General features: G+C 40.8%; 1 protein-coding gene across 1 annotated transcript in view; it reads left to right on the plus strand.

Moving 5' to 3' along the window:
• Window positions 1–75: 75 nt before the first annotated feature.
• roraa (RAR-related orphan receptor A, paralog a) overlaps window positions 76–22,073 on the plus strand; it is a 138,461-nt gene continuing 116,463 nt past the window's right edge. The window contains exon 1 of the mRNA XM_049724100.2: window positions 76–229. Coding sequence (XP_049580057.1) covers window positions 76–229 — 154 coding nt within the window. The remainder of the gene's footprint in view (window positions 230–22,073) is intronic.

Below are 22,073 nucleotides of genomic sequence, written 5' to 3' on the forward strand. Positions count from 1 at the left end.
AGGAAAGAAAAAAAACAGCAGAGAGAAGAGTTTGAAGTGCACGCCGCAGCGAGGCAGCGAACCACCACATCCGACATGGAGTCCCCGCCTGATCCAGCGAGCGACCCGGGCAACAGCGCCTCGGAGCCGGCTACCCCGGCCAGGGAAAGCCCGGTAAGCCTGGAGACGCTCCGGAAAGCGGACCATCCAGCCCCGGTTCGAAGGCAAACCTGCTCGAGCACCAATAGAGGTGAGTGAGGCTGTGGAGAAATGTGACGAGCGTTTTTGGGGGGTGGCCGTGAAACTTCCAAATAAATCAAATAGCTCCGGTGAAATAACTGCACAGTGTATCAGCATGAAGCTGCTTTCAGTCGAGTGGGCGCAGCGGTTTATTATTTCTTTGTCACGCGTTAACAGCGTTCATTCATGACAGCTCAAATCAGATCTGACACGATCAGTCACATGTTTAACCGGTTATATTTTCATTATTTTTATGCCCCGGTAAATGCGATCCGAGCGGGGTGTCAAAAGTTTGTAAACTGTGGAGCCGTTTATCGATCGAGCTTCGCGTGGACGTGGGTTGCGATTCAACGTGTGACTGAAATGACATCTCACTGTGCGTAATAAAGGGGCGAGCGACCGGCAGCTGGATTTGGTTGTCTTTTACGCACCGGCATGGAAACCCGTTCACATTGGGCCTTTCATTTAAAAAAAAAGAAAAAAAGAGCGTGCGCATTATTTGTCTCGTTCGGATCTGTCAGTGTTGTACAGTCAATTTAACCACACCCCCTCTGTATTCCTCGCCTCGTCCAAGTTGAAAAGATTTTTTTTTTTTTTTTGACACAATAGAACGAAGTGGTGCAGAAGAACAATTAATTCATTTTACGGTGTTTTGTGTACACGGCGCGCGCGCCCTGGTCTTCCTGCCGTGTATATTTAGAGTGTGATATGGGGAATGTGGAATGTGAGCTGGTTATGTAACAGGTTTAGCCATAAACACAGCTCGGCGCACAAGCTGAGGGTTAGAAATCATCACAGAAATCGCAGATATTTTCCTTTTCTCACCACTTTACGGGCCACTTTTTGGAGCTAATGTTTGGCGAAAGAAAATCTCTTGTATTTACACAGGACCGAAAAAAGGGAGGGGGGGAAAGTGTGTGACTTGTGGCTTGGCACGGCTGACTGCTCTTATGTAATAGCGGGGCAAAAGCAGGTAGTTGGGAAGCTTTGATTGATTTTTTTTCCCTTTCTCCTTCTCTTCACGAGTCTGACGGAGAGAGTCTCCTAACCTGCTGACCCACATTCACCCCCCACCACCCTATTTTATGCACCCGATTAAATAGTGTCTGGGAAAGAGAAGGAACGACAGGGAAAAAGAAACGCCTCTTGCCTGTTATGTAATGCTGAGTAGGGAGAAAGAAAAAGCAGACGCATGTTTAACCCCTCCTGCTTTCAATGAGTCGTCGTTCTGCTGTTTAGTTTGAATATAACAAGAGAAAAGTCTCTCAACTTTTTATATTTCAAAATTGGCATCACGGCTATTAAGTGAAATACATTGCAAAAGATTATTTGAATTGATTGTTTGGCTCAAAAAGCACTTGAATGAGGAGCCTGGTCAATCAAAAGGTGTTTTTTTTTTTTTTTCAATGCTACACAGCCTTGAAGATTTAGTGGAAAGAGTGGGCGATTGATTCGCAGCACATCTCAAAGGATCTTTAAGTGGCTGTCTGCAAATTTGATCGCTGTAATGGCAATCTGTTGTTGTTGTGTCACTGGAACCTAATCAATAGCCTCTTAAATGGAGCTTTGCAGACACAAAGTAGAACATGTATTGGTGTGAAAAAGAAGCATCGTTTGGGTTGGGAAGCAGCCAAGCTGAAGAAATGTTCATTTGCAGTTAGAACGTTGTGACTGTTGTACAAATTCAAATAATTTAAATTTAGAACGCACCGATACTGAGAACCGATACTTGATTTATGCCAGGGGTGTTGATCTGGGGACGAAAAACGGGGAAGACTTGTCATTTTCTGCCTTGGTTGTCGTCATGCTTTAATTTACAAATTATTAGGGAATTTTATTATGAATACACTAAGTGTTCTAAAAAGTTAAGTTGTGGTTGCCTAACAGAGCTCTTGTGGTGTAGGCTGTGGTTTTACATCATCTAATAGTGATTTTTTTAATTTTAATATTTGTTAGGGATGACTGAGTACTCATACCAGGTACCAGGCTGATTCTGGACTTCTTGAAAGTATCGAGGCCTCTTGGAGGCTGCGTATACCAGCTGCCGATACCTAAGACGAAACAAAATGTGACATGAAGTCCACCTCGCCATTAGTGGGCGCTATATTGGTTAAACTGCATGAGGAAGAAAAGGCTTTGCTCATAGTTTTTGTTATCGTGTTGAACGGAATTTTAGCGTGAATACTCGTAATGGTATCGGTCTGTCTAAAGTGGTATCGGACATCCCTAATATTTATAATCGTCACACAATCGTTCTACAGTCAGCGACTACAAGAATAATATTGATATCATTTTATTCAAAAAGTCCCTCAACATATTCTTAATTTCAGAGGTCTGTGAAGTTTTTACAAGTAACGTTAAGTGATTTGCTCGTCGAAAACAAATCAAACCTGACGTTACAGCTTAGCGGCTGATTGAAAATAAAATCAGCTCCTCTTAACATTGCCAGACTTTTCATCCAGTAGTTTTATTTTTGGACTGTGAAATGAGAGATCTCAGCTCTCGTGGTGGCAGCATTTATTTTGTTGTCCTCGCTTCTCAGCGGACGCGGTGCAGCCAAGCAAAAAATATTTTTCAAATAAATTAATTTTTTTTTTTCTTTACCGAGACCTCTGAGACGCCTCGGAGCTTTCACACCACTTAACCGAGCAAGCGCTTCACTTCTCAAATTCACTGAGTTCCCGCCAGAAAATGATTCAGGTGTCGGCATCTGTCTATAGCGTCAATATAGAATTTCATTTCTCCCGTGTAAGAAACGATATGACATTTGATGTATCGCGCACTTGTTACTTTTTTGAAACAGTCCAGCTCACATCTGTGAGCTCACCTGACAAAATGCCTTTCTCTCCGCTCGCTGTGTGGGCACTGACATCTGGTCCCAGTTTAGACTTTGGCACGGCTCCTGTGGAGGGAAAATAAGGTATTCTCGTCTTATGGATTTCAAAGGTCAATTTGCATTTGAGCGGAGGAGTGCTTATCTAAGAAGGATGTGACATCAGAATGAAATGTGCTCGGCGCGCTCTGTTCTCTCTTCCTGCATCTGTTTGAAGACACAAATTTAGATTTGGCTGCTATTTTGCATTCATGAAGTTTTACGATTAATTTGCATGGCTTTTCTCATTTTTAATAGGAATGCATACAGAATTTAATGCTGGATTTAAACTCGATTCAAACTTGTAGTGCTGTTCTATAACAAATAAACACATTGTTAGCTAGCGTACCGTATGGAAATGAATATATAATGTGAATATAAAGAAGCGTTTGTAAAATGTTGGACCGCTGAGTGGATTGTACAGTAAATAAAAAAGTACAGTAAATTAAAAAGTTGTTATATTGGATCGATTGGTCCATCGGTTATCATATTTTACTGAACTTGCTAATCGATGATCGTATTCAAAAATCTTGACAGGGTGAAGCTTAATGATTTGATTTTTGGATGATCCCTTAAAACACTGGTGTCAAACTCAAGACCCGGGGGCCAGATACGGCCCGCCACGTCATTTTATGTGGGCCGTAAAAACAAATTGTGCATCAAATTCATATGTCAATACTAAAATAACAAATGTTTTCATTTATTTTAAATGGAAATATTGCTAGCAATTTTTATTGCCATTCATATTTTTAAAATATTTAAAGTTTTTATTAGTCTAGCCGATACTATGACTACGATGAGGCCCGTGACAAAAATAAATTTGACACCCCTGACTTAAAAAAAAAAAACTGCCCCCCCCCCCCAATATTGTTTATATTATTCAAAATGTGCTAATACTTTCTAACAATGAAAAAACACATTGTCACATCAGAATCGAGCTCTTGCTAATGTAACATCTCGCATGTTAAACCACGTGATTATACAGAGCAAATTGGATCATTAAAAAAGCTATTTTGGATACAGGATGTTGTTTTGGTCAATTTTAGTTGCCTGATTATGTTTCACGAATGACTGAGTGCGCCTCAGCTCCCACACGCTTCTTCTCCCACAACCGCATGGTTTATTATCTTCTGCATCCTTAATGAAACAGAGCATCGCCTTGATCAAAATGATCGATTTTCATAGCTTTTCGATGGTGGCTTGGCGTAAACACGTGTTGTGAACAGCTTTTAGATGTTGAGCTTTTTTTTTTTTTTTTTTTAAAGGTCAAATTGTTGTTTTGTTGGTGTCGATTACGCCCTTCTCATGCTGCACTAAATTACTGGCAGAGAACATAAACATGTCAAATTACAAATCTGTAGGACTACAAATTTTATGATTTTGTCCTTATATTGAAATTAAAAATTTTTTTCAAGGTGCTCAACAAATATAAGCAATAAATTCATCTGTATTACAATAAGATTTTATTTCCATAAATGTTTTGGTCTTCTAGGTTATATGCTAAAATAATGCACAATTAGATTATTAATTTTTTTTTTTACATTTACAACAGTCTTACATGTAGCAGCCACACGAATGCTGTCTTTCAAACTTTTATTTCTTTTTTTTTTCTCTCTCTCTCCAAAGAAAAGCCAGTTCACAAATCCCAGCCACTCCCTTCAAAGGTCAATTCTAAAATCCATAATGTGACTTCCACGACTCCATATGCTTTTAATCAGCACGGCCACTTTATTTAAGTGTTGTAGGTGTCAGAGTTAATTTAGGCTGACATGTTGCGAGACGTTTACACGGCGCAGGAAACACCAGGCAGGAAATGACAAATTAATGACCCACGCGTACAACTATTTTCAAGTGGCGTTGCAATTATTGGCTTTGTTAAGCTTGCACTGTTGGGAATAAAAGCCTTGATGGATTGAACTAAATGTTTCTGACCCTTAACCAGATTTTGAAAAATCGGACTCAGGTGAAACCTTTGATTTTGCAATTGTTGAAGAAAATGATTTGATCGCTAACATTGGGTGCGCTGCCATTAAAACTTTGGTCAAAGTTGCTCATCAAACTTACTCTAAAAGTTGTCGTAATGTGGGCCAGTTTATTTTGGAGTTTGAACCACCAGCGGCTTCAAACTGGGGCTGGCGAGCAACATTTGACTGCTGATAGACACCAGATTTGATGCCAATTCTCCAGTGATGAATGACAGCTCAGATCTATGGCCCATTTTACAGAAGATGATGGGAGGAAAAAAAAAGTCTGAATAGTAATGACCGGAAATACTCCAGATGCATTATTGGATTATGTTAAAGGCGTCTAAATTTAATGTGTGACCCGGGTTCTGGTTGGCATCCCTCTGACACAACATGGGCCTCTCCCTGCTGTGAAATAAAAAATAAAAAAAAAGTGCCGGGAGAGATCTTTCATATCTTCAAGCCTCCCTAGCATGTAGCTTGTCAAGCTCCAAATGCCGGCGCTCGCTCGGGACGCGTGGCGAGCGCTATCTAGCCATCGTGTGGTCGCGCACACATGTTCTGCATCATGTCATGTGTGTCATGTGGACTCGGCGCCGTCGTGAGTCAAACCGCAGAAACTTTACCATGCTCACGGAGGCTGTAAAACACTCGCACATACCGTGAGGCCCTTTTGTAAAGATATAAGCTGTCATTCATATTTTGTTTGCGCACACTTGACACATGTGCTGTATGGTGTCGATGAAATCAGTTCAATTCACAATGAAAAGCAATTTGCCAAGTTTGCTGGCAACATAAATATAATACAACAACTTCAGTTGTGTATAACTTTATAGACTGTAAGCAAAACAACTTTGCCCTGCTAGCTTAATGCTAACACATATAGGAAAATATCATTGACGAGCTAACATTTAGCGATTTTATGACACTTTACGCATATTTGAGCACAAAAGGTGGAGCAGCACATGTGGACAGATATTACCGCAATACTCACAGGCATGTTTTCATGATCTAAATACGACAGCGTCTTACTGAGATGCTATTCTTCGTTTGTGTCCGCATGACTGAATTTTATTGCAGCCAAGACGAGCTCACCATTGTCATTTTCTATACAGGCGATTTGATGCTATTAATGAGCAAACTTTGTTAATCACCCACAATAAACAAAAAAAAAACTTTAGGAGATAAAGCAACTTGAAAATCAGTGTCGTTTCTCTTGGCTTGATGTCTTATATTGGAATAACAGGCGCGACTTAATCTCATAAATAAAAAAGGGAAGCGATACGGATCCGTCCCCTCCAGGTACTGGCGCCACTTAATCGAATTAGCTCCACTCGCAGGCTTGACGGGCTCTTCAAACACCCCTGGTGACTTTTGAGTGCCGATTACAATCAGCTACTATTTTCAGCTTTGATTAAAATCTGGTGAGTTTGGTCACTTTTTTTTTTTTTTTAATCTGCAGCATTTATGTGGTGAGTTAAACAATGGCAATAATCAACTGTTAATCCTGTGTGCATAAATCTGATTAAAAAAGATTGATGGATTATTAATTATTCGTTTTTAGGAAAAGAGATTTTGTTTGTTTCATAATTTAACATTTCATATGAAATCAATAATATTATGTTATAGTCTGTAGGGCTGAACTTGAATTCAAATTCACATTAAAATGCAGTAAAATTACATTTTAATTATATATTTAATGATATTAATAATGCAGTAAAATCTAATTTTTATTAGTTATATATCTAATTTAATTAATTAGACTGAGCACACAAGTAACTCCAATTATTAGCATAACATACGCCCAACTTATAAGACCAAAACAATTATTTGGCTATTTATTTGACTTTTAATACATATTTATTTTTTGCTTGCAAAAAAATAACAGCATATTCAATTGCAATATTGAGGCTCAGGGGAAAAAAAAATCACAGAATTGAAAATAGTTTTTCAAAATCAATCCCTTTTTTTGGGGAACTAAGACAATAATAAACGTAACCGGTCGCTTGTTTCGCAATCGCCGTCAAAAACAATTCTGTCCCTTTTAGAAAGCAGCTTTGAATCCAAATAAGTCACGTGATTATTTGCACTGAGCTCGCCGATTGATCGTGTTCGGAGGCCCACCCAGCCGGCGGTACGGCAGCGCCACGGCACTCCGCCGAGTCGCCATGCTGCTTTCTGACAGTGATTGAAAGAAAGAGTCACCGTCCCCGCTCCCTCTCGCTGACAAATATCCTTCATCTGATCAATCACTATTTGCAGCTTTATCTGACTAATGCCGTACTTAAGAGGCAATAATTAACTGCGCCCGCGCGGGGGTTGTTAAAAGCCTATTTTTACGTGACAGACAGAAATAGGCACACAAGAGAGACGGCGCCGTATCTCGCAGACGTTGTTCTTATCAAGCGTAGGATTGTGAAATTGTAACATTGTGGAAAAAAAGGTGATTCAAGAAGACAAGTTTGGTTTTATTCCTCGATGAAGTCTCAGGCTGTGAAGTCTGCAGCACCATTGCGTAAAAAGTGATCAATGGTGATTCTTGCGATGCTCTGTCACATAAATTGATTCGGTTACTCGGGTGGTCCGTAACAAGTCAGAAAATGCGCCAAAAAATCTTGCTCATTGTTTTCCAAAAGTGAAAACAGATGTCTGCTTTCATGGAGTATTTTAAAAATCTGAGAATAGTTACAAATGAGAGGCTGGATTTGGACAATTTGAGCTGCTGCAGTTGATGAATCGATTCTGAAAATAGCCGATTGATTTGATTTTCAGTGATGATCAAAGATCTCGTTATGTTTCTCTATTTGTTTTGTAATCAGTACAATATGATGATTCCATAATAGATAGTCTTTGACATCGTACCCTTTTAGGCCACGAGGTAACCGACTTGACTTGAGCGTGTCGAAAGATAAACACTCGACGCTTCAGAAAACACAGCAACATTTACGAGATGGCTATCTCGTCTACATGTCATCATCAGCGTCGACGTGTTACCCCCGAGCTGATTTGATTCCGAGCCGGGGAAGGTGGACAGGAGAGATTGATGGCGTTGTCCCCGGCCAGACTGATAAGGCGCAATTTCTCCTGTAGGGGGTTGCAAACAACACGGATGAACTGAGGAGGCGAAGCGTTCCCTCACTCAATGCAAATTTTTCCGGGGCCATATTCCGAGATGATCCCGATAACCCCCCCGTGGCATCGGAGTGAGCCCTCTCGGCACTATGGGGGGGGTTGTTTAACACAGGTGCACTCAGATGAAGACAAACCGAACACGCTTGAACACATGCCACACTACACACAGTTAGCAAGCGGTAATGAAACGTTGTCTTGCTATCGGAAAACTGTCAACAGTCCTCTTATTATGGCCTGTTTTTTTTTTTTTTTTTTATTGACACTTTTTTGTGCAGATTTTATTTAATCAGTGGTATTTGAGCATCACTCAAATAAATAAATAAATAAATACATAAATAAATAAATAAATACATAAATAAATAGGTAAATAAATAAATTCAATTAAATAAATAAATAAATTCAATTAAATAAAAAAAAAAAAAAAATTCCCCTGTTTCAGCCAAATATATTCCATTTTATTTTGTCAAGAGGTTGCACCAAATAAAATCCTTTGGATCCAGTTGTATATTTTTTAATGGCGCGTATCGTATACTTAAAATTATATCTGAAAACGATGACAAGTAACTTCAACAGCCCATTTTGCCCCCAGTGTGCATAATACATAGTATATATAGTTAACAACAAAATCAAATCTTTTGTGAAGGCAACCTTGCTTTGATTGGTTGTTCGGCATGATGTAAAACTGTATCATACCGACCGCTGTTCCTAATAATTAGCTCTCCCTCCATTTGTATCCCGAGTGACACCCTTAGACTTGTCGCCGGTCACGCACAGGTCACAAGAAATGAGAATTCCCTCTCCCCGTCGCAGTTACGGACAATTTGCCCCGTTACATCATTTTCCATCACTCTTGAGTGTCTTATGATCCACATGATTGAAAACACGCCGCTCCGGCTAGCCGTAGATAGCCGTGTAGCGCGAGAGAACAAATTCCGTCTTTGTTATTCAATAACAAGGTTGGCCGTGCAGACGCTCAGTCCGTGTGTGTGAGCAGATGGCGAAAGGCTGGTGCATAATAGATCTCCGTATTAACCGTAGCACATGCTGGGGGTGTCGCTGGATGTCGCGCAGAGGAGTAAAAGAGAAGCGGTGACCTTCTGTCCCGTCATTTACCCCCTCGCGCCCTTCATACTGCTCTCAAATGACTTTGTTTTAGCCAATTAAAGCCGCCGACTGAGCGTCAAGCGGACTGCCGTTTTTCGCTCACCTGGACCGCCGTGACATTATCGCTCTGTCATGGGAAGCCATGGCCGCCGCCGGTGGGGCCTCCACAGCGCCATCTCGGACCCCGCTGGCTTCTGTACTATCAACATCTGCAAATTGAAAGCTAGCATAGATTTAAGATGGCTACTACTGGTCTTTCCCCTAACCTTGTAACCACAGAGATACTGTTGAAAGTTTTTAATTTCAGGCAGTTTTCAAAGCATGTATCTTATCTACATATTTATTTTATATTTTCTAAAGAAGATTGTAATTCCGTAAATCAAAAACCTGACATGATTAAGACAAATTTGAATCAATTCTGGATTCTGCAATCAAAAATGATTTTAAAAAATGGCTGTCAGCTAACTCAACAAAAACTGGATTTCAGTTCTGGTCTAACAAACGACTTGTGTCTAAATACGCAAGGAATTTATCATCTATTAAGACAGAGCATATGTCGACAATCGGTTCAAGATGCAGATCCTTTTTTTTTTTTTTTAGCTCGACAATGGAAGGAACGTCGCGAGACACCACAATAGTAGGCGAGAGATGAGCGCGAGAGAGAACCTGAGTGCTCAATGTGAGCACAGATTATGCGCTTCAAGGCTTTGGATTGAGCGCCAACAATGACAGTTGGGCTGGGAATTGCTCGTCGGGCCGCTCTCCTTTCGGAAACACCACTGGGTCCGGGGCTCATCTCGCTAGTCGGAATCGTAGCTCGGGGAACGGGCGGGCCCCCCGACGGTGCTTGATGAGCTCCCACTAATGGCTGCTTCTTTGAAAGCCGGCGGGCCCGTTTGAGGGAGAGGGTCTTTTTACTTCCCTCCAGCTCAACTTGGCCGGGCATTCGTTGAGCAGGCTTGCCCGCCTTTACTCTCCTGCCCGCGTGGTGCTACGCCAGGGGGCTGAAACGTCTGTCATTTGTTTCTCTTTCAAATAGATGCGGATTATTTACTAATAAGTATTTTTTTTGGAGCTGTTTTAAAAAAAATGCATTCTTTCATGCTCGAAATAATAAAACCTCATGCTCGACGGGTGATTGTGTGTCCGTAGTTTAGTGTGGGTAGGGCTCAAGGGCACATCAACAGCGCTCAAGGCAAGGCAGCTTTATTTATCTTGTGCATTTCAAGATAATGTGCTTCAAGTAGCTACAAAACAACATATCAAAAAATCATTTAAGACCTTTCAAAGCAAAGTCAAGAATTTGGGGGAAAATGGAGTCGAGAAGAAAACAGCTTTTGTCATTTGCATGCAGCATAACAGCTAAATGCTGACGCAGCATGTTTTGCTTTCAACTTCCATGAGTTTGCTGACCTCTGAACCCAACTGGGTTTATATTCCTCGTGCATTTCAAAACAAACAACCAACTGCCATGACTCTAGCAACGACTCCGATTTTCATATTCTATTTTTAGTCTTTGGCGTCTACTGCATATTTATCCCAAATACATTTGAGAGTATACATCAGGGATGTCCAAGTCAAACACACCGAGGGCCAAAAAAACAAATTTGCTACAAGCCGAGGGCCGGACTGGTTCAATGTTTATTAAAATATATCGGAATGATTGCACATAGCCTTTTGAACTAAGACCTAACACAGTGTACATTATTTAATGATTAAATGAATATGGCAATATTTTGTTATGGCTCTGTCAGTAACTTCAAGGGAAAACATTTTCAACAGCCAAACAGCAAAAAATTCAATTGTTTTAAAAACAAAATGTGTTTCTTAATATCAACATAAATGCATAAGTAAAAGTGCATGCATTATAAACTGAAAATGTATTATTGTGCTGCTCTATGATCTACCGATCATTGCTTTCAAATCGTAAAATAAAAAAAATAATCAAATCAGTTGTATTCTTTCTCATGGCTCTTATCTGCAATTTTCCCTTGGTCCATTCAACTGAAAAATAAATATAAATAAATAAAATTCAAAAATTTACGGCACACAGACAAAACAATACTTTCTTCAAAGAAAAATCACGTCTTGTAGAAACAAATGTAAAAATGTAACCGAATTAAAAAACGGAAAATACGTTACTGTTCTCTGAGGCTGAGCCTGATACTTAGAGGTGTCTCATTGTTTGTACAAGTTCATCAATGTTCGGGGTTAGGCTCTGAGGCTAAGAGCCAAAAAACCCGTTTTTGATCAACTCTCCTTCTGCAAAGGGCCGGGCTGATTTGGCGATATCTTTTGCCACAATAAAGCTAGCCTTGGCAGCAGCCTCGCTTTGTGATTTAGCATACGTGAACATAGCCTGTCTGGACTTAAGGCCTCGTTTTAATTCTTCCACCTTCTGTAGCTTTTGTTCATATTCCATATTCTTGTCTTGGTCTGTGTGTTTCTTAGACGTTTGATAGTGCCTTCTTAAATTTAATTCTTTCATTACAGCCGCATTTTCTCCACACAGAAGACACACAGGTTTGCCTCTTACCTCCGTAAACATGTGTACTCTGCCTTCCACCTGGCGTGAAACCCCCTGTTCTCAGCGTCCACCTTACGTTTAGCCATTTTTGAGGAGGGGGGTATCAGAAAGTTGAACTCTGCTCTGACTACTGATGAATAATGAAGCCGCTTGTGCGAGCTGCAGGGACATCGCGGGCTACCGTTGCATTGTGGGAAATGTAGTGTTGGTGCGTGCAAAACACCAGCGGGCGGCTGTGGCCTACGGGCCGGTTCTAATAGTCATTCAATATCATCCAGGGGGCCATAGATAATCAATTCGCGGGCCGTAACTCTGACATATGTGGTATACATGATCTGTTTTATAAAAATATTTTAATGAGAGTAGAAATTTTTGATCGAGCATTCTTTAGCTGGTTGACTGCAGGTCGTCGCCATTTTCCTTATTTTAATAACATATTGTAGCTAAAAACGCCCAACAATATTAAAGCCTTTACTTTCTTGATTGGCGCCCTTAACCTCTGCCGCTTGCTCCGTTCATCCCAGCAGGAGCAATTTTTTTTTTAATCCTCGCCACGCTCTTCAGTCTCTTCACAAGTTGGACTTGCCCTTGAAAATCTCCTTTTTAAAAAACTTTCCGCTTCCCCTAACTGGAAAGTAGGCCATAGGGCAAAATGGTGAATTTGATATGGAGCACCTTGTCAATTAAAAACAATGGCGGCGCAGGAGCCCAATAAAGAATGAGATCCAATTCCCTGAAAAATGTCCCGGCTAGACCTTCCCAAAAGAGAACACTGCATACATTTGGACAATTCTCGACACCCAAATTAATTCCCTTTTCTTTTTTTTTTTTATTGAACCACTTGGGAGATCATCCATTTGAACAACGTCGATGCTTCCGAGATTGGATTCCACTTCCAAAAAAAAATAAAAAATCTGCTTTAAGTGTTTTGTTAGGCTGCACATCATGTCGCCGGTGAAGTAACAGATGTTCGTAGTTGCGTAATAGCGAGCGAGGTGGGGGGAAGAAGGAAAAAAAAAAAAAAAAAACAGCTGGCTGAGTTGTTGTGCAGCGGCGTGATCAAATGGTTTTAATTTGATCTGACCTCTTTGTCTAAGATTCTCGAAGCATCAAACAGAGGATCAGTCGGGTCCAAATAAAGAATTGACATATAATACAAATAAAGCGACTAATTTACAAACAATGCGGCTGTGTTCATTTTAGTATTTGTCAGGAAACATTACCGGCGTGCTGTGACTGGCAATTTTATCTCATGATTTTCTTTTTCGGAGTTGTGACATTTTAATTGGAAGGCTATTCCTGTTAATTAGAAAAATGTCTGTTGAGGGAAAAGGTAATCTCCCAAAGTCATGATTCAAAATTTGCCATTTTAGGAAAATAAATAAATAATAAATAAATAAATACGTAAAATAAAATTAAAAAAATTAAAATAAATAAATAAATAAATAAATAAAAATCTGCCACTTTTGTTCTGTTTGTGTGTGTAGGCAAGTCACAGTGGTTGCATTTGCGGACCTCATATTATCTTCATTAAATGATTCAAGAAATGGGCTTGCATGCTTGGTCATTTCCTCTTATAAAACATTTCCATCTGCCTGCTATGCTGCTGATTTGATCATCTATCTATGCTTTTATTTTTTTTTAAGATTTCTATTCAAAAATAATGTTTACACACTTTCTTCTCCACTTCTATTTCCAAACCTTCAATCGTAAAATGCTGAAGTCATGATATTGCGCAGGAAGAGTCGGTTTGTGGCCACCCAAAGCAACATGCTCTGCTAACATCTAACTTGAGGGTGGCCACCTGTCAGTTGAGGTCGACTGACGAGTCAGCCAAGTGGGGAAGCCCAAAGCCCGGAGTGTAAATAAATGTTTCACAAACAGTATGTCAGCAACATTATATAGGGCATTTGCTATTTTTGCTGCATTTTTTAAAGGGCAACATTTGGAATGAATGGCGTGTAAAAAAAAAAAATTGCAAACCTTTTCTTTTTACAGCTACTATTTTACATGGAATGAAAGGAATATAATTCCTTGGCGTGTACTGATCATGTAGAGTAGTGTAGAGCTTTAATTGGAAGCAAGAGCGGCGGGCGGATACGGTGCAAGGAAGAAGGGGAGCGAAGCAGACAGACGGGGCTCCTAGATTGTTGGGCCGGGGGGAAAAAGTTCCCCCGTGCTTGTCAGAGTTTGAGCAAGTTCAGAATTGATGGAGCCCACAGGCAGCACTGCTAATTTTAGTAGAAATCACCTAAGTGGTTTGGCTAATTTATCCCGGCTCCTCTGCCCCTGCTCCCCCCCTCCCCTCCCTGATATATGCACAAAGCGTGAAGGTACCAAGAGGTGACAGAAGCAACAGAAGGATATTTTGTGCCCAGCTGATTCGCACATGGCCACCCGGTTCTACTCTTTTGTACATTTCGATATTATTTGACCTTTAACAGCAACTCAGGTTTTGTCAGCCACGTACACATTGATATTATTTTTTCTCATTTGCATATGTAGCGGTTTACTTTATGAAAAATCTCCAATAACAATTGGTTTGAAGCCACTGGCGGAGCTAGGTTTTTTTTTTCACTGAGGGGGCCATGGGGGAGGCAATGACAAGAAGAAGAAAAAGTGAAATATAGCCAGCTCAGCACAAAAGCTAATCGTTAGCATTGGTGCTTGACATTCGAGTCGTCAAAACTACATTCAACAAAACTCGGAGAGGCATAAAAAAAAAGCTCGGCTCTTCTCCAACTTTTAATTTGCATTGAAATATTAATGAATGCGTCTTCTTGTAAGGAAGTTCAAACACATCCAGGGGCAACCTTAAAAATAAACACAACATCGGGCTTCCTGGTTTCATTTATTTTTTTATCTATACGGTTGCACGAACAAATATAGATTTATCTTCGCAAGTAGCGGTGACACGCTACATGAGATCTCCTTGACATCCACAGTTTTGTATTCGAACGGGGAATGCGGCTTGTTGACAAGCACATTTTGTGAGCAGAGTGCAAGAGAAGATGTATGCAGTCTTGTGCGCTAGCCAACACTTCTTGGCAGACCGACGCGTAGTTTACATGTGCCAAGCACCTGGTCAAACTGCAAACAACCCAGAGGCTTAAGGATTCTCTTTAGCCAACAATGACTGAGATGATAGTACCTGGAAAGTTATCGCTCATCCCAATACCGTGGGAGTGATATAGTTAGCTGTCATGCTAACAAAAAAAAAAATGTTGTACAATATTTCGCTTTGCCAGTTGATTTGGAGTAAAAGGCAAAAAAAAAAAAAAAAGTCAAACGAGCCAGTATCAGCATTTCAGAATATCGCCATAGCTTAGTTTCATTGTGCATGCTCATGCTTGAGTGTTTAGCGGCGATCCAATAATGAGTTCCACAGATGGGTTTATTGGCGGCGGATTGCCTAAGTCCTCCGTGTACGCGGTGGAGAGTGTCAAAGTGTCTCCCGTGTAGGATCATCTCCAGGTTTTGGGGGGGTTGGATGGATGGCGAGTGCCAGACAAGCTGGCAGTCGCTGCTCCGGCTCTCCTCCACTACCTGTTCTGGAGTGCAGCCAGGGTTAATTATAGGGGAGCTTCAGAGTCTTGTGTCATTTAGGTTGGAAGACAGAATTTTGTCATAGTGCCATGTCCTATAGTGACAAGACAAGAGTAAAAAAAGCCCACCTGCTCGCTCGTCTCTGCTTCCAGCAGCACTTCTCTCTCTATTAGTTATTCCACGGTGGAAGCTGGAAAATGCCACATGTGTTTCAGCTTTGAGTCGCTTTGATGAGAAAAGCATTGCTTATCTGTTTTCAGTGTCAATGGAGAAAAATCAATGTGGATAGAGTTTTATTTCCTAGTGTCTAAATGTTTTGATTTACTGTTAAGACATTGACCAAGTCCTCCTCAGCAGTAGATGGCGCTATACTAGTTTGATGCATCTATATATATATATTTTTTTTTTGTGGCTCTCTTTCAGAAGTTGATTTTGCGTTTAGTTCCACTTTCAGGAAATGGCCCAAAAATATTCTTAATTCTGCTGAAATGTGAGCCCATTATATCCTGTGTGAAGAACATTTCTCCACAGTGTGGAGAAACATTTCACCTTTATTTGAGCACCCCCTCAGGCCCACTTGTTCAAAAACATCTTTCAAAGTTTAAAGGGCATATTACGGCGGACATTGTCGTAGCCGGTTATATTTCCCTGAGGATTTCCGTCCATTTGGTCATTGTGTGACCTTTCTTCTGGTCCCAATATTCTGCTAAATTATCTAAATGAAGTACAGTAACTGGAATATAGTCAGTACTTGGTGAGTTTACCTTGACGACAAACTTGACTTCAGAATCCTCAAGAGTAAAAAAAAAAATGATTTCAACTCCAGCTTCCGAAATATCTCCCATCAACTTTTCTAGCTAATTTTATCTCAACAAGTTACCTTTTTTATACTCTGACAAGTTTCCGGTCATGGCACTTTGGCTCCTGTTGGTCTTTGGAGTATAAAAAAAAAAAAAAAAAAAAGAACAGCACGTATCGTTGAAGTTTTCTTCCCCCGTCTAGTTATTTTTACAATGACCTATTTCCGCCATTGTTGTGGCATTGTTTTGACCTTCCACGGAGCAATTTTCCCAAAGTCAAATTAGGTTGGGCCATTCAAAGAAATGTGCTAATGTAATGCTTTGACGCTTCTGCCCGCCAAATATCAAGAAATGGAAGTGCGTGCCACTGGGGTTAATAATATTCCTTCTCTTCAACAAGTACCTTGGGAAGCCAAGTGTCCTTGAAAGCAAACCGCGTCTCACTTACGCTAGGCGGCTAACGGCACTCGAGGGGGGGGGGGGGCTAGCAGGCCGCCATTGTCAACAAGCGCATTGGAAACCCTTCACCCCGCTGTTATTTTCCAGTCTGACAATAGTTCCGATCGATGAGGATAATGGCCGAGGTTAGGCCTTGCTTATTACGTGCTCGTCTTTGCGCATGAGAAAAATAATTTACTACAATAGATCAATAGCGGCTCATCGGTCTTTCTTATGCGCCGGCGTGAGAAACCAAAGGCGGCTCTCATGCAAGTCAATGAGCACCTGGAGTGTTTTTCCCAGCGGCCGTTTAGTGTGCGCGGCGTGGGACTAGCGAGGAACCGCGGCGAGGTCCCCCAACCCGCTTTGATAGGACAGAGTCGGCGAGGCTTCGCGAGGAGCCGCGGGGCCCCGGCGAGGTTTGCGACACCCGTTTGTCGCCGTTCTCTCTTACATGCCTCCCCGTACCCGGGCCCCGCTGGGAATCGGGGCGTTAGCTACAACAAAAAAGGTGACTGGCGAAGAAAGACGAGTTTGCCTTATGATTTATTAATCTCCATTCCTTTCCATTCCGAGCTACCCGTGATGTATGCGCACTCCGGGGAGTAATTGTAAAACAATTGAAAGTCACTAAAACTGGTCTTTTTTAACTTCAAGCAACGGGCAGCTTTTTCGTAATCTCCAAAACGGAAAAAAAATGCATCAACATTTATAAATTATACCAAGGCCGTATTTTAAATGTACGTCAACAAACGGCGGTTAAAAATGTGGAAAATTTGTTTTAAAAGGGACATTTGGCGGTAAAAGTCAAAGCAATTACGCCGTAGATTTATTTCCGTGCCAACTATGAGCAGTAAGGGGGTTTAGTTGAGTGCTCTCCGGGGAGCCAGAGGTTAAACCACTAACCTGTGCTTGATGAGACGCCCGCCCACCCTCCAGAGAAAAAAAAAAAAAACAAAGTAGCCTCGCTCCTTTTTTGCCAGGTGGACTTTTCATCTATTGAGATGCAATGGAGCGGGAGACCAATACTTTTTACAGACATTTCCAGATTATCGCCTCGGGAATCATTCACTCCATAACTCCTCCGCGCTCGGACGGCGGTTAGGAAAAAGCCGCAATGATGAAATGTAAGAAAGTAACGTGGATAGTATGTCTCTATCTTTTTCAAACCCCGTGTTAGACAAATGATGTCGTGACACGGATGACTTGTGTAGTCATCGGGAAGTTGAACACGATTTATGCGAGAACAAACGGTACGGTCGTGAACTCTGCGTGTTGTTTTCAAGTCACGAAAACTTCCTCGCTAAATAGCTGCGGGAAACATTGATAGCAAATAGCTGATGGCAGAGCGTTACTATTTATCATTAAGCAGTCTGGAATTCTTAATTTAAAAAAAAATGTCTCTCAGACATCCGACATTTTTTTTTTTCTCTTCTTCAAAGTGCTGCGTAAGTGAGGAGCAAAGCTGCTCCTCTGGCCAGTCGAGCACAACGCGACTATCCTTCACCTGACAGTGAAGGATAGTCAAGTTTGGAAAAAGGACACGGATGTTTCCAGTCCACTTCATGGAGCGCGGCCTCGCGTCGCCTCGGGACCCCGAGTTTACGTTTTTGAAAAGTGGACGTGAGGGCTAAGTGGGACGTGGGCGACGGATCCACCGGGAGGGGAGGGGTCTGAATGTGAATAGATGGCCTAAAATAAAAAGTAGCCCCTCGGTCGGACTTGTGGCAGATGGAGGCTCGCAGGAGGAAGCCGTGCCAGCATTCTTTGTGCGGTCCGGTGCCAGCCGAGCGAACGGCCGCTTGAGACCGGCATCAGCGCGCCACAAAAAAAAAAAGGCAGCTGCCTGAGTTTGAACCTCCTCAAGGTCAACCAAGATAACAGCATGATGGATGAGTTCAAAGTGGAGCCAGTCGTGATTTTTAAAAAAAGCCTAAAATATTAATTTGAGTTAAAACGCGTTAAGGGTTTGCGCAATTTGTCGTGACTTTTTTTTTTTTTTTGCAAAGAAGTTGTAATGGGTGGTGAAAGTTTGAAGCATCAGCACTGTGAAGTCAGCTTTAAATGAGCTAGCAAGTATATCAAAGCAAAAATTAGCATGGAGGAAGTTTGGAGGTGCTAATGACTTTGACTGTCCCTGTGGAAAGGCTTACTGTTCCCGAGAAGTTGCGGAGCAGTACACACACACACACAGGCGGTGTGTGTGTGTGTGTGCGGGAGCAAAGAGTGATTCACTAGTTAATAAATCATGCCAGATGAGTTTATCATGGAGATACAGAAGCTCCTCTGGGTCCTGAGCTGAGTGTCTGGGAGCTAGTACAACACATGATGAAATGCCGTTGTCATGTATATCATTTTTGTAGCCGCTAACTTTTATTTTTAATTTATATATAATTTTTTTGAGTTTTATTTAATTTTTTTTACCTTCATGTCTTTGAAAAGGGCCAGGATGAGAGTATCAAATATCCTAATGTGTTGCTTTAGGGAGGACTTAGTCAACTTGGCTCGCTCTCACTGCCACAATACATTTGATTTATTTTATTTTTTTTCCCCCCCAAATCACTTTTATCAGCTCAATCCCGTTTGATTATCTGCTGGCAACAAATTAAGCACTATTTTTTTTTTGTTTACTGTAATTGAGTTTCTTGGATGAGTACTTGGCATTTTTGATGAACTTTCCTCATCATCTCCACTTGATAAGATCTCCCCAGTGTGCTTGAAGATGCTCTTATCTTTCTTGCTGATGATGCGGCTTGTCATCCGATGGGCGTGTGCTCGGGATAAGCATCGTTAAATTAACTCGATAAGCTCCCGTCGTCATTTTTAAACGGGGTTTGGGGGGAAAATAAATAAATAAATAGATTGAAAAGAAAGGAGGAAGCCAATGTCTCAATGACTTCATTATTGTTTCCGTCACCTTTTTTTGTGACCTTTTTTTAAGTGCGCACCTCCTTTCTCTTTGTACTCCTCTGTGGCTAGAACAGTCAGCTATCTCATCTAGTGACTCAGAAGAACAACCCATGGTCTCACCAAAGACTAATTATTTTTAATTTTGGCCAGTGCCGAGCTGCTCTGAACTTCAGTAAAAAAAAAAAAAAAAAATTCAATAAATAAATAACTTATTACTAGATCATTTTTATTATTATTATTGAGTACCTGAAATCATTTGGAAAATCATTAATACATTGAAAAATGGCAGTTAATTTGATAATCGTTTTGTTGCCGATTAATTAATTAATTTGGACAGCATAGCATCTCACTTTTTTAAACCAGAGCATTTTTCTTTTTGTCATGAGAATATTTGCTGGATTTTACACCTCGGCCGAGCGCATTTCCCTTTCACCAAATCCGAAATAAGTTTAACTCTACACCCCGAGGGTCGGACTGTAAACAACTATCAAAACAAACCTATAGGAATTCTGACGATTAAATTATTTCATAAAATGAATCATACCAGCATGCATATATTACATGAATTCCAATTTAAAAGCGCAGAATGTTTCTATTGACTAATTACTTTGAATGAAGGGACTGAAATGTCTCCACTGAGTGAAAAACATTTATTACATGTATTGAGGGCATCCATTTGAATAACTCCCGAACTTCAAATAAACTCTCAAGAACTCGAGTAACCCCCCCCCCCCCAGCCTCCATTTTATATTGTTTTGGAGTTAGCGGCACTTAGCGACTTTGCTAGGTGTTGCGGTGGCTCGAATCAAAATCAATTCCTCTGTAAAAGTTGCACTTGTTGTGTGTTATCTCTTTGCAGCAGCTCATTTTATACATTAAAATGCCTTATTTGTGGTTCATTTGATATTTCTTCTAATATTCCCACCCCTCACCAGAACTTTAAAGAAGCTTTGGACTCTTTCTAGTAATGAGATGAAGTTTAGCACAAGAAAATGAAGTGAGAATTCTCAGAATGCTTTTTCCATGGGGAGGTTGGAAAAATGTTTATGATGCCAAAGATGGAAACGGAGGGGGAGGGGGGGGTCGGGTTCTCATTAGCCGCTCTTCCCCAGTTCAAGTGTTACAGTCTTTTGGGTTCCTCTTCAAACGATCCCATATTTATCCCCATCAAATGCCAGCGACTGCCCCGTGACAACCCCCCCCCTCCACCACCACCACATGTGCATTTGCCGGAACTTGCTTAGTTAAACGTCTCCGAAAAAAAAAAAAGCAGGAAAAGTGAGCTAAACTTGACGAGATCAAAAACACTGGTGGGTGCAAAGACGCTGGCCACTGTTCTAAGTACGTTGCATTATTTATGTTCTCCAACATGGGCTTCCTAATGAGAGTATGGTGGCTGTATTTTTAATTTTTTTCAAAAAATTTTTTTCTGCTCATGAACATCACTGTGACCCGAACATAGGTCTGTGTCACACTTTCCATTATATATTATTTTATTTATTTATGATTACATATTATGGGCAGATAAAATAAGATTTCAATACTTAAATTCTTTTCCAAGAATGCATTTTTTTGGGGAATATGTTAGAGGCCACTGTGTGATACTCACCCCCTGTGGAGCGTCTCGTTCTCACATCACAAGGCAAAGGCCCCCGTGGTTAAATGCAAAAAAAAAAAAAAAAATGACTACTGGCATTGTAATAAGCCAATGCAACAAAATAAGGATTATCACCCCAAGGCACGCCGGTTCAGTGGAAGGACGGCGAAGCAAAAAAGGCTGAGCATCCATCCTCTTAACATCATCACATATCCCTTGAAGAGTAAGCAGCAGCAGAAGCAGAAGCAGAAGCAGCAGCAGTTGGAGCGTGTTGTCTTCATCCTTGAATCAGAGCTGGCAAGCAATAACATATTCAGACTGAAGGGCCTCAATTAGACACTTTAAAACTCTGTGTAATTGGTGTCTTGCCGCAGATTGCCTGTGGATACGAGGCGCGCCAATTAATGCAGCTAACTTTTTGTCTGCGCCGCCGTGATTGTCGTGCGGCGCACTTTTAGCAAAAGGTAGCAGACTTTTGGATTTGTCGGGCGCTGGGCTAAATGTGCCGCGCTGATTGCGTGAGAAAGAATTGCTTCTGTGATTTTTTTTTTTGCCTTTAATATGCTGGCATAATGGATTTGAATGAATTTGACAAGAAACATTTTGAATGAGAATTTTTGAAAAAAGCCAAAAGTCGAGGCATCAAGAACTTCAAGTCGTTTTATATTATTATTTTAATTGTTCAAATGTATTGGAGCTCTTTATAAATGTATAAATATAAATTATAAATTTATATATTATATTATACATTTATATATATAAATTTGTTTATTTAAAATATATTTTGCAAAGGTAAAACTTTTATTTTACCACCCAAATCCCTTTAATGGGAGTTTAAACTAAAATGGCCACCAATTTGAAACATTTTTGTTTATTGACGTAAGTCCGTCCATCACATGGTTTTTAAGATCTGATGGTTTGTTACTTTACGGTTTTAGCTTTGCTCTCTAAAAGGATGATTAGA

This window comes from Syngnathus scovelli, chromosome 6 (assembly GCF_024217435.2).
Source record: "Syngnathus scovelli strain Florida chromosome 6, RoL_Ssco_1.2, whole genome shotgun sequence".
Lineage (NCBI taxonomy): Eukaryota > Metazoa > Chordata > Actinopteri > Syngnathiformes > Syngnathidae > Syngnathus > Syngnathus scovelli.